Source organism: Zophobas morio, unplaced genomic scaffold (assembly GCF_036711695.1).
Source record: "Zophobas morio isolate AGI-343-1 ecotype UQ-CSIRO unplaced genomic scaffold, CSIRO_AGI_Zmor_V1 ptg001284l, whole genome shotgun sequence".
Classification (NCBI taxonomy): Eukaryota; Metazoa; Arthropoda; class Insecta; order Coleoptera; family Tenebrionidae; genus Zophobas; species Zophobas morio.
Window position 1 is genome coordinate 10,469 of NW_026973382.1, and position 14,066 is coordinate 24,534.

General features: G+C 35.6%; 1 protein-coding gene across 1 annotated transcript; it reads left to right on the forward strand.

Annotated features, from left to right (window-relative positions):
* Positions 1-1,384: 1,384 nt before the first annotated feature.
* LOC135122453 (piggyBac transposable element-derived protein 3-like) lies at positions 1,385-3,479 on the forward strand (the record flags this gene model as incomplete). The annotated part of the gene is made up of 2 exons (XM_064046635.1): positions 1,385-1,439; positions 1,749-3,479. Coding segments are annotated over exons 1-2 (1,786 nt in total), but the record flags the coding sequence as incomplete, so codon positions are not given.
* Between the last annotated feature and the right edge of the window lie 10,587 nt (positions 3,480-14,066).

Below are 14,066 nucleotides of genomic sequence, written 5' to 3' on the forward strand. Positions count from 1 at the left end.
TTCTTCAGAAACGTCACTTTTGAAGTGTTTTCTTGTACTTTTAAGCCAATCAGATACCCTACGGGCTCGGAAAGTGCAACGAAACCATCAAATTTTAGCTAGAAACTGTATTTTTGTCGATTTTTATTGAATTTGAACTATATTTCAACGTTTTTTGATGGTTCTGAGCCAACCAAACACACTTAAAGCATGCAGAATCGACTCAGAATAGGAAAAGGAGACGTTTAGGTCAATTTTATGCATTCTGGCGTTCGTAGATACAAGAAAACTGTTAAAATTCTTCAGAAACGTCACTTTTGAAGTGTTTTCTTGTACTTTTAAGCCAATCAGATACCCTACGGGCTCGGAAAGTGCAACGAAACCATCAAATTTTAGCTAGAAACTGTATTTTTGTCGATTTTTATTGAATTTGAACTATATTTCAACGTTTTTTGATGGTTCTGAGCCACCAAACACACTTAAAGCATGCAGAATCGACTCAGAATAGGAAAAGGAGACGTTTAGGTCAATTTTATGCATTCTGGCGTTCGTAGATACAAGAAAACTGTTAAAATTCTTCAGAAACGTCACTTTTGAAGTGTTTTCTTGTACTTTTAAGCCAATCAGATACCCAACGGGCTCGGAAAGTGCAACGAAACCATCAAATTTTAGCTAGAAACTGTATTTTTGTCGATTTTTATTGAATTTGAACTATATTTCAACGTTTTTTGATGGTTCTGAGCCACCAAACACACTTAAAGCATGCAGAATCGACTCAGAATAGGAAAAGGAGACGTTTAGGTCAATTTTATGCATTCTGGCGTTCGTAGATACAAGAAAACTGTTAAAATTCTTCAGAAACGTCACTTTTGAAGTGTTTTCTTGTACTTTTAAGCCAATCAGATACCCTACGGGCTCGGAAAGTGCAACGAAACCATCAAATTTTAGCTAGAAACTGTATTTTTGTCGATTTTTATTGAATTTGAACTATATTTCAACGTTTTTTGATGGTTCTGAGCCACCAAACACACTTAAAGCATGCAGAATCGACTCAGAATAGGAGAAGGAGACGTTTAGGTCAATTTTATGCATTCTGGCGTTCGTAGATACAAGAAAACTGTTAAAATTCTTCAGAAACGTCACTTTTGAAGTGTTTTCTTGTACTTTTAAGCCAATCAGATACCCTACGGGCTCGGAAAGTGCAACGAAACCATCAAATTTTAGCTAGAAACTGTATTTTTGTCGATTTTTATTGAATTTTAACTATATTTCAACGTTTTTTGATGGTTCTGAGCCACCAAACACACTTAACCCTTTCGGCCCTGTGGGTGGCAATTGCCACCTCTAATATTTACGATTTTTTTAAAATTCGCGCGTTAACCAATGTTGCGGGGTTCTTATGTAAATGACATTTACCATTTGTGTAGATTCCTACAGTAAAGATATTGCCGATAAAAAAGGTATTTTCTCATGTTTATGAGCATTGTTAAAATATGGCGTCAATTACGAAAAATATGTTGCCTGGTAAGTGTTACTTTATTTATTTATTGTAATAAAATAGCACAATAAAAGTTTTAACAATTAATATTACTGTTTTGTACAAATAATGGTGAATGTGTCTAGCTCGTTTTTTTCTGTTTTATTTTATTTCTATAATTTACAGATTCTTGTAAAAAAATGTGTACGCAATTGCCACCAATAGGTGTACAAGGCAGTAAAAGTTATACAATTGTAGAATACGCGTTTTTATTATTTCTTTTTCTACATAGAAAATGAAATACCATCGATTCGCTTTTACGGGCAGAAGAAAATGCAAATTTCATTACAAAGCGCAAACCAAGCAATATCGGCTCTGCAAGATGATAACTCAGAAATTGAAGACGACGAAGAAGAAACTGAAGAAGGCTATGATCAATCCGACGATAATCAAGACAACAATGATGATCAAGATAATTGTTACAATAAACATGCCAACTTTGACAATAATGAAGAGACATCAGATGAAGAGCCGGTTGCCAGTACTTCCAAGCGTCAAAAGAAGAAAACTACAATCGCTTGGAGGAAAACAAAATTTGTAGCACCCAATACAAGTTTTATCCCAGAAAACGATGATGATAACAGCACTTCTACGCCAGATTCTCCGTTCGAATATTTCAGTCGGTATTTCCCTTTGGAGATATTTACCCAGTTGGCCGAATATACTAATATATACTCGGTTTTTAAGTCTGGAAAAAGTCTAAACACAACGGAAAATGAAATAAGGCGACTTGTGGCGCTTCATATTATTATGGGAATAATTAATTATCCGCGACTTCGTCTCTATTGGGCACCACAAACCCAATTCAACTTAGTACGTGACATCGGACTAAGTAGAAATAGATTCGAATCTCTTCGAAACAATTTACATATTACAGATGTAAATAAAGACAAGAATGAAAAAGATAAACTCTGGAAGGTAAGGCCCATAATAAAACATTTTGAGAAGAGGTGTGAAGAATTACAAACGGAAGAAAATTGCTGCTTAGATGAGACTATTATACCCTTCAAAGGGCAGTTATCTATCAAGCAGTACATTCGAGGAAAACCTAACCCATGGGGTGTCAAAGTTTATAATTTATGTGGAGAGTCTGGTATCATATATCGATCCATTGTTTATCAAGGCAGTACAACCTTACCTGAACTAAATCATACGTTTTCAGCGACGACTCAGTTAGTTCTGCACCTCGCTGAAAGATTACCAGGACATCGCGGCCATAAACTTTATTTTGATAATTTTTTTAATTCACTAGAAGTGTTACAACAATTGTCAAAAAAAGGAATTTTTGCGGCTGGTACAGTACGACCCAATCGTTTGGGAAAATGCATTTTGAAGACCGACAACGAGCTAAAAAAAATGGGAAGAGGAACGTCTGAATATTGCGTCACCCAAGACAACGATATCGTAGCTGTGAAATGGTATGACAACAAAGCTGTCAACATGGCTTCCAATTTTGTTGCTAAAGATCCACTTGACCAAGTCAGGCGGTGGGATAAAAAACAAAGAACGCCCCTTTCTATTGAAAGACCAGCAATTATTAGACTGTATAATAAAAGCATGGGGGGAGTAGATAAAAGCGATTTTTTGGTGGCTCTGTATCGCACCTTCATTCGTTCCAAAAAGTGGACCCTCCGCATAATCTTCCACTACTTCAACATCGCCGTTTGCAATTCATGGCTGGAATACCGAAGAGATGCAAGTAAAGAATCTGGTTCAACAAAACAAAAAGATTTATTGCAATTTACGTTCGATGTTGCTGAAGCTTTGGCTTTTTCAAAGGCATTAGTGAGAACTCCAAAAGTAGGTAGACCCCGATCACGTTCTGCATCTCCACTCGCATCCTCAGCTGAAAGTCCCAAAAGGCAAAAACAATGTACACCGGTTGAAGATGTACGTTTCGATAATCTTGCTCATTGGCCAATTTATGTTGAGGGGCACGAGCAAAGATGTAAACTTGAAACGTGTAAGGGCAGATCTCGCACGCAGTGCGAAAAATGCAAAGTTTCCTTGTGTTTCAATAAAAATAATAATTGTTTTAAGAATTTTCATGTAAAATAAATCATAATCAATGTGCAAAAGTTATAGTACTTTTTCATCTTTTGGAACCTAGTGGTGGCAAATGCCACAGCTTCCTAGAGGGCTTATGGGCGCCTGGAAAATTCTAAAAAAAATAATTTGTGGTAAGGATATGAAGATAGTCCCAAATATGCATAGCGTTTAATTTTAATAGAAAGTAAATAAACTCAGGGCTGAAAGGGTTAAAGCATCCAGAATTGACTCAGAATAGGAAAAGGAGACGTTTAGGTCAATTTTATGCATTCTGGCGTTCGTAGATACAAGAAAACTGTTAAAATTCTTCAGAAACGTCACTTTTGAAGTGTTTTCTTGTACTTTTAAGCCAATCAGATACCCTACGGGCTCGGAAAGTGCAACGAAACCATCAAATTTTAGCTAGAAACTGTATTTTTGTCGATTTTTATTGAATTTGAACTATATTTCAACGTTTTTTGATGGTTCTGAGCCACCAAACACACTTAAAGCATGCAGAATCGACTCAGAATAGGAAAAGGAGACGTTTAGGTCAATTTTATGCATTCTGGCGTTCGTAGATACAAGAAAACTGTTAAAATTTTTCAGAAACGTCACTTTTGAAGTGTTTTCTTGTACTTTTAAGCCAATCAGATACCCAACGGGCTCGGAAAGTGCAACGAAACCATCAAATTTTAGCTAGAAACTGTATTTTTGTCGATTTTTATTGAATTTGAACTATATTTCAACGTTTTTTGATGGTTCTGAGCCACCAAACACACTTAAAGCATGCAGAATCGACTCAGAAAAGGAAAAGGAGATGTTTAGGTCAATTTTATGCATTCTGGCGTTCGTAGATACAAGAAAACTGTTAAAATTCTTCAGAAACGTCACTTTTGAAGTGTTTTCTTGTACTTTTAAGCCAATCAGATATCCTATGGGCTCGGAAAGTGCAACGAAACCATCAAATTTTAGCTAGAAACTGTATTTTTGTCGATTTTTATTGAATTTGAACTATATTTCAACGTTTTTTGATGGTTCTGAGCCACCAAACACACTTAAAGCATGCAGAATCGACTCAGAATAGGAAAAGGAGACGTTTAGGTCAATTTTATGCATTCTGGCGTTCGTAGATACAAGAAAACTGTTAAAATTCTTCAGAAACGTCACTTTTGAAGTGTTTTCTTGTACTTTTAAGCCAATCAGATAACCTACGGGCTCGGAAAGTGCAACGAAACCATCAAATTTTAGCTAGAAACTGTATTTTTGTCGATTTTTATTGAATTTGAACTATATTTCAACGTTTTTTGATGGTTCTGAGCCACCAAACACACTTAAAGCATGCAGAATCGACTCAGAATAGGAAAAGGAGACGTTTAGGTCAATTTTATGCATTCTGGCGTTCGTAGATACAAGAAAACTGTTAAAATTCTTCAGAAACGTCACTTTTGAAGTGTTTTCTTGTACTTTTAAGCCAATCAGATAACCTACGGGCTCGGAAAGTGCAACGAAACCATCAAATTTTAGCTAGAAACTGTATTTTTGTCGATTTTTATTGAATTTGAACTATATTTCAACGTTTTTTGATGGTTCTGAGCCACCAAACACACTTAAAGCATGCAGAATCGACTCAGAATAGGAAAAGGAGACGTTTAGGTCAAATTTATGCATTCTGGCGTTCATAGATACAAGAAAACTGTTAAAATTCTTCAGAAACGTCACTTTTGAAGTGTTTTCTTGTACTTTTAAGCCAATCAGATACCCTACGGGCTCGGAAAGTGCAACGAAACCATCAAATTTTAGCTAGAAACTGTATTTTTGTCGATTTTTATTGAATTTGAACTATATTTCAACGTTTTTTGATGGTTCTGAGCCACCAAACACACTTAAAGCATGCAGAATCGACTCAGAATAGGAAAAGGAGACGTTTAGGTCAATTTTATGCATTCTGGCGTTCGTAGATACAAGAAAACTGTTAAAATTCTTCAGAAACGTCACTTTTGAAGTGTTTTCTTGTACTTTTAAGCCAATCAGATAACCTACGGGCTCGGAAAGTGCAACGAAACCATCAAATTTTAGCTAGAAACTGTATTTTTGTCGATTTTTATTGAATTTGAACTATGTTTCAACGTTTTTTGATGGTTCTGAGCCACCAAACACACTTAAAGCATGCAGAATCGACTCAGAATAGGAAAAGGAGACGTTTAGGTCAATTTTATGCATTCTGGCGTTCGTTGATACAAGAAAACTGTTAAAATTCTTCAGAAACGTCACTTTTGAAGTGTTTTCTTGTACTTTTAAGCCAATCAGATAGCCTACGGGCTCGGAAAGTGCAACGAAACCATCAAATTTTAGCTAGAAACTGTATTTTTGTCGATTTTTATTGAATTTGAACTATATTTCAACGTTTTTTGATGGTTCTGAGCCACCAAACACACTTAAAGCATGCAGAATCGACTCAGAATAGGAAAAGGAGACGTTTAGGTCAATTTTATGCATTCTGGCGTTCGTAGATACAAGAAAACTGTTAAAATTCTTCAGAAACGTCACTTTTGAAGTGTTTTCTTGTACTTTTAAGCCAATCAGATACCCTACGGGCTCGGAAAGTGCAACGAAACCATCAAATTTTAGCTAGAAACTGTATTTTTGTCGATTTTTATTGAATTTGAAGTATATTTCAACGTTTTTTGATGGTTCTGAGCCACCAAACACACTTAAAGCATGCAGAATCGACTCAGAATAGGAAAAGGAGACGTTTAGGTCAATTTTATGCATTCTGGCGTTCGTAGATACAAGAAAACTGTTAAAATTCTTCAGAAACGTCACTTTTGAAGTGTTTTCTTGTACTTTCAAGCCAATCAGATACCCTACGGGCTCGGAAAGTGCAACGAAACCATCAAATTTTAGCTAGAAACTGTATTTTTGTCGATTTTTATTGAATTTGAACTATATTTCAACGTTTTTTGATGGTTCTGAGCCACCAAACACACTTAAAGCATGCAGAATCGACTCAGAATAGGAAAAGGAGACGTTTAGGTCAATTTTATGCATTCTGGCGTTCGTAGATACAAGAAAACTGTTAAAATTCTTCAGAAACGTCACTTTTGAAGTGTTTTCTTGTACTTTTAAGCCAATCAGATAACCTACGGCTCGGAAAGTGCAACGAAACCATCAAATTTTAGCTAGAAACTGTATTTTTGTCGATTTTTATTGAATATGAACTATATTTCAACGTTTTTTGATGGTTCTGAGCCACCAAACACACTTAAAGCATGCAGAATCGACTCAGAATAGGAAAAGGAGACGTTTAGGTCAATTTTATGCATTCTGGCGTTCATAGATACAAGAAAACTGTTAAAATTCTTCAGAAACGTCACTTTTGAAGTGTTTTCTTGTACTTTTAAGCCAATCAGATACCCTACGGGCTCGGAAAGTGCAACGAAACCATCAAATTTTAGCTAGAAACTGTATTTTTGTCGATTTTTATTGAATTTGAACTATATTTCAACGTTTTTTGATGGTTCTGAGCCACCAAACACACTTAAAGCATGCAGAATCGACTCAGAATAGGAAAAGGAGACGTTTAGGTCAATTTTATGCATTCTGGCGTTCGTAGATACAAGAAAACTGTTAAAATTCTTCAGAAACGTCACTTTTGAAGTGTTTTCTTGTACTTTTAAGCCAATCAGATACCCTACGGGCTCGGAAAGTGCAACGAAACCATCAAATTTTAGCTAGAAACTGTATTTTTGTCGATTTTTATTGAATTTGAACTATGTTTCAACGTTTTTTTATGGTTCTGAGCCACCAAACACACTTAAAGCATGCAGAATCGACTCAGAATAGGAAAAGGAGACGTTTAGGTCAATTTTATGCATTCTGGCGTTCGTAGATACAAGAAAACTGTTAAAATTCTTCAGAAACGTCACTTTTGAGGTGTTTTCTTGTACTTTTAAGCCAATCAGATAGCCTACGGGCTCGGAAAGTGCAACGAAACCATCAAATTTTAGCTAGAAACTGTATTTTTGTCGATTTTTATTGAATTTGAACTATATTTCAAAGTTTTTTGATGGTTCTGAGCCACCAAACACACTTAAAGCATGCAGAATCGACTCAGAATAGGAAAAGGAGACGTTTAGGTCAATTTTATGCATTCTGGCGTTCGTAGATACAAGAAAACTGTTAAAATTCTTCAGAAACGTCACTTTTGAAGTGTTTTCTTGTACTTTTAAGCCAATCAGATACCCTACGGGCTCGGAAAGTGCAACGAAACCATCAAATTTTAGCTAGAAACTGTATTTTTGTCGATTTTTATTGAATTTGAAGTATATTTCAACGTTTTTTGATGGTTCTGAGCCACCAAACACACTTAAAGCATGCAGAATCGACTCAGAATAGGAAAAGGAGACGTTTAGGTCAATTTTATGCATTCTGGCGTTCGTAGATACAAGAAAACTGTTAAAATTCTTCAGAAACGTCACTTTTGAAGTGTTTTCTTGTACTTTTAAGCCAATCAGATACCCTACGGGCTCGGAAAGTGCAACGAAACCATCAAATTTTAGCTAGAAACTGTATTTTTGTCGATTTTTATTGAATTTGAACTATATTTCAACGTTTTTTGATGGTTCTGAGCCACCAAACACACTTAAAGCATGCAGAATCGACTCAGAATAGGAAAAGGAGACGTTTAGGTCAATTTTATGCATTCTGGCGTTCGTAGATACAAGAAAACTGTTAAAATTCTTCAGAAACGTCACTTTTGAAGTGTTTTCTTGTACTTTTAAGCCAATCAGATACCCTAGGGGCTCGGAAAGTGCAACGAAACCATCAAATTTTAGCTAGAAACTGTATTTTTGTCGATTTTTATTGAATTTGAACTATATTTCAACGTTTTTTGATGGTTCTGAGCCACCAAACACACTTAAAGCATGCAGAATCGACTCAGAATAGGAAAAGGAGACGTTTAGGTCAATTTTATGCATTCTGGCGTTCGTAGATACAAGAAAACTGTTAAAATTCTTCAGAAACGTCACTTTTGAAGTGTTTTCTTGTACTTTTAAGCCAATCAGATACCCTACGGGCTCGGAAAGTGCAACGAAACCATCAAATTTTAGCTAGAAACTGTATTTTTGTCGATTTTTATTGAATTTGAACTATATTTCAACGTTTTTTGATGGTTCTGAGCCACCAAACACACTTAAAGCATGCAGAATCGACTCAGAATAGGAAAAGGAGACGTTTAGGTCAATTTTATGCATTCTGGCGTTCGTAGATACAAGAAAACTGTTAAAATTCTTCAGAAACGTCACTTTTGAAGTGTTTTCTTGTACTTTTAAGCCAATCAGATACCCTACGGGCTCGGAAAGTGCAACGAAACCATCAAATTTTAGCTAGAAACTGTATTTTTGTCGATTTTTATTGAATTTGAACTATATTTCAACGTTTTTTGATGGTTCTGAGCCACCAAACACACTTAAAGCATGCAGAATCGACTCAGAATAGGAAAAGGAGACGTTTAGGTCAATTTTATGCATTCTGGCGTTCGTAGATACAAGAAAACTGTTAAAATTCTTCAGAAACGTCACTTTTGAAGTGTTTTCTTGTACTTTTAAGCCAATCAGATACCCTACGGGCTCGGAAAGTGCAACGAAACCATCAAATTTTAGCTAGAAACTGTATTTTTGTCGATTTTTATTGAATTTGAACTATATTTCAACGTTTTTTGATGGTTCTGAGCCACCAAACACACTTAAAGCATGCAGAATCGACTCAGAATAGGAAAAGGAGACGTTTAGGTCAATTTTATGCATTCTGGCGTTAGTAGATACAAGAAAACTGTTAAAATTCTTCAGAAACGTCACTTTTGAAGTGTTTTCTTGTACTTTTAAGCCAATCAGATACCCTACGGGCTCGGAAAGTGCAACGAAACCATCAAATTTTAGCTAGAAACTGTATTTTTGTCGATTTTTATTGAATTTGAACTATATTTCAACGTTTTTTTATGGTTCTGAGCCACCAAACACACTTAAAGCATGCAGAATCGACTCAAAATAGGAAAAGGAGACGTTTAGGTCAATTTTATGCATTCTGGCGTTCGTAGATACAAGAAAACTGTTAAAATTCTTCAGAAACGTCACTTTTGAAGTGTTTTCTTGTACTTTTAAGCCAATCAGATACCCTACGGGCTCGGAAAGTGCAACGAAACCATCAAATTTTAGCTAGAAACTGTATTTTTGTCGATTTTTATTGAATTTGAACTATATTTCAACGTTTTTTGATGGTTCTGAGCCACCAAACACACTTAAAGCATGCAGAATCGACTCAGAATAGGAAAAGGAGACGTTTAGGTCAATTTTATGCATTCTGGCGTTCGTAGATACAAGAAAACTGTTAAAATTCTTCAGAAACGTCACTTTTGAAGTGTTTTCTTGTACTTTTAAGCCAATCAGATACCCTACGGGGCTCGGAAAGTGCAACGAAACCATCAAATTTTAGCTAGAAACTGTATTTTTGTCGATTTTTATTGAATTTGAACTATATTTCAACGTTTTTTGATGGTTCTGAGCCACCAAACACACTTAAAGCATGCAGAATCGACTCAGAATAGGAAAAGGAGACGTTTAGGTCAATTTTATGCATTCTGACGTTCGTAGATACAAGAAAACTGTTAAAATTCTTCAGAAACGTCACTTTTGAAGTGTTTTCTTGTACTTTTAAGCCAATCAGATACCCAACGGGCTCGGAAAGTGCAACGAAACCATCAAATTTTAGCTAGAAACTGTATTTTTGTCGATTTTTATTGAATTTGAACTATATTTCAACGTTTTTTGATGGTTCTGAGCCACCAAACACACTTAAAGCATGCAGAATCGACTCGGAATAGGAAAAGGAGACGTTTAGGTCAATTTTATGCATTCTGGCGTTCGTAGATACAAGAAAACTGTTAAAATTCTTCAGAAACGTCACTTTTGAAGTGTTTTCTTGTACTTTTAAGCCAATCAGATACCCTACGGGCTCGGAAAGTGCAACGAAACCATCAAATTTTAGCTAGAAACTGTATTTTTGTCGATTTTTATTGAATTTGAACTATATTTCAACGTTTTTTGATGGTTCTGAGCCACCAAACACACTTAAAGCATGCAGAATCGACTCAGAATAGGAAAAGGAGACGTTTAGGTCAATTTTATGCATTCTGGCGTTCGTAGATACAAGAAAACTGTTAAAATTCTTCAGAAACGTCACTTTTGAAGTGTTTTCTTGTACTTTTAAGCCAATCAGATACCCTACGGGCTCGGAAAGTGCAACGAAACCATCAAATTTTAGCTAGAAACTGTATTTTTGTCGATTTTTATTGAATTTGAACTATATTTCAACGTTTTTTGATGGTTCTGAGCCACCAAACACACTTAAAGCATGCAGAATCGACTCAGAATAGGAAAAGGAGACGTTTAGGTCAATTTTATGCATTCTGGCGTTCGTAGATACAAGAAAACTGTTAAAATTCTTCAGAAACGTCACTTTTGAAGTGTTTTCTTGTACTTTTAAGCCAATCAGATACCCTACGGGCTCGGAAAGTGCAACGAAACCATCAAATTTTAGCTAGAAACTGTATTTTTGTCGATTTTTATTGAATTTGAACTATATTTCAACGTTTTTTGATGGTTCTGAGCCACCAAACACACTTAAAGCATGCAGAATCGACTCAGAATAGGAAAAGGAGACGTTTAGGTCAATTTTATGCATTCTGGCGTTCGTAGATACAAGAAAACTGTTAAAATTCTTCAGAAACGTCACTTTTGAAGTGTTTTCTTGTACTTTTAAGCCAATCAGATACCCTACGGGCTCGGAAAGTGCAACGAAACCATCAAATTTTAGCTAGAAACTGTATTTTTGTCGATTTTTATTGAATTTGAACTATATTTCAACGTTTTTTGATGGTTCTGAGCCACCAAACACACTTAAAGCATGCAGAATCGACTCAGAATAGGAAAAGGAGACGTTTAGGTCAATTTTATGCATTCTGGCGTTCGTAATTACAAGAAAACTGTTAAAATTCTTCAGAAACGTCACTTTTGAAGTGTTTTCTTGTACTTTTAAGCCAATCAGATACCCTACGGGCTCGGAAAGTGCAACGAAACCATCAAATTTTAGCTAGAAACTGTATTTTTGTCGATTTTTATTGAATTTGAACTATATTTCAACGTTTTTTGATGGTTCTGAGCCACCAAACACACTTAAAGCATGCAGAATCGACTCAGAATAGGAAAAGGAGACGTTTAGGTCAATTTTATGCATTCTGGCGTTCGTAGATACAAGAAAACTGTTAAAATTCTTCAGAAACGTCACTTTTGAAGTGTTTTCTTGTACTTTTAAGCCAATCAGATACCCTACGGGCTCGGAAAGTGCAACGAAACCATCAAATTTTAGCTAGAAACTGTATTTTTGTCGATTTTTATTGAATTTGAACTATATTTCAACGTTTTTTGATGGTTCTGAGCCACCAAACACACTTAAAGCATGCAGAATCGACTCAGAATAGGAAAAGGAGATGTTTAGGTCAATTTTATGCATTCTGGCGTTCGTAGATACAAGAAAACTGTTAAAATTCTTCAGAAACGTCACTTTTGAAGTGTTTTCTTGTACTTTTAAGCCAATCAGATACCCTACGGGCTCGGAAAGTGCAACGAAACCATCAAATTTTAGCTAGAAACTGTATTTTTGTCGATTTTTATTGAATTTGAACTATATTTCAACGTTTTTTGATGGTTCTGAGCCACCAAACACACTTAAAGCATGCAGAATCGACTCAGAATAGGAAAAGGAGACGTTTAGGTCAATTTTATGCATTCTGGCGTTCGTAGATACAAGAAAACTGTTAAAATTCTTCAGAAACGTCACTTTTGAAGTGTTTTCTTGTACTTTTAAGCCAATCAGATACCCTACGGGCTCGGAAAGTGCAACGAAACCATCAAATTTTAGCTAGAAACTGTATTTTTGTCGATTTTTATTGAATTTGAACTATATTTCAACGTTTTTTGATGGTTCTGAGCCACCAAACACACTTAAAGCATGCAGAATCGACTCAGAATAGGAAAAGGAGACGTTTAGGTCAATTTTATGCATTCTGGCGTTCGTAGATACAAGAAAACTGTTAAAATTCTTCAGAAACGTCACTTTTGAAGTGTTTTCTTGTACTTTTAAGCCAATCAGATACCCTACGGGCTCGGAAAGTGCAACGAAACCATCAAATTTTAGCTAGAAACTGTATTTTTGTCGATTTTTATTGAATTTGAACTATATTTCAACGTTTTTTGATGGTTCTGAGCCACCAAACACACACTTAAAGCATGCAGAATCGACTCAGAATAGGAAAAGGAGACGTTTAGGTCAATTTTATGCATTCTGGCGTTCGTAGATACAAGAAAACTGTTAAAATTCTTCAGAAACGTCACTTTTGAAGTGTTTTCTTGTACTTTTAAGCCAATCAGATACCCTACGGGCTCGGAAAGTGCAACGAAACCATCAAATTTTAGCTAGAAACTGTATTTTTGTCGATTTTTATTGAATTTGAACTATATTTCAACGTTTTTTGATGGTTCTGAGCCACCAAACACACTTAAAGCATGCAGAATCGACTCAGAATAGGAAAAGGAGACGTTTAGGTCAATTTTATGCATTCTGGCGTTCGTAATTACAAGAAAACTGTTAAAATTCTTCAGAAACGTCACTTTTGAAGTGTTTTCTTGTACTTTTAAGCCAATCAGATACCCTACGGGCTCGGAAAGTGCAACGAAACCATCAAATTTTAGCTAGAAACTGTATTTTTGTCGATTTTTATTGAATTTGAACTATATTTCAACGTTTTTTGATGGTTCTGAGCCACCAAACACACTTAAAGCATGCAGAATCGACTCAGAATAGGAAAAGGAGACGTTTAGGTCAATTTTATGCATTCTGGCGTTCGTAGATACAAGAAAACTGTTAAAATTCTTCAGAAACGTCACTTTTGAAGTGTTTTCTTGTACTTTTAAGCCAATCAGATACCCTACGGGCTCGGAAAGTGCAACGAAACCATCAAATTTTAGCTAGAAACTGTATTTTTGTCGATTTTTATTGAATTTGAACTATATTTCAACGTTTTTTGATGGTTCTGAGCCACCAAACACACTTAAAGCATGCAGAATCGACTCAGAATAGGAAAAGGAGATGTTTAGGTCAATTTTATGCATTCTGGCGTTCGTAGATACAAGAAAACTGTTAAAATTCTTCAGAAACGTCACTTTTGAAGTGTTTTCTTGTACTTTTAAGCCAATCAGATACCCTACGGGCTCGGAAAGTGCAACGAAACCATCAAATTTTAGCTAGAAACTGTATTTTTGTCGATTTTTATTGAATTTGAACTATATTTCAACGTTTTTTGATGGTTCTGAGCCACCAAACACACTTAAAGCATGCAGAATCGACTCAGAATAGGAAAAGGAGACGTTTAGGTCAATTTTATGCATTCTGGCGTTCGTAGATA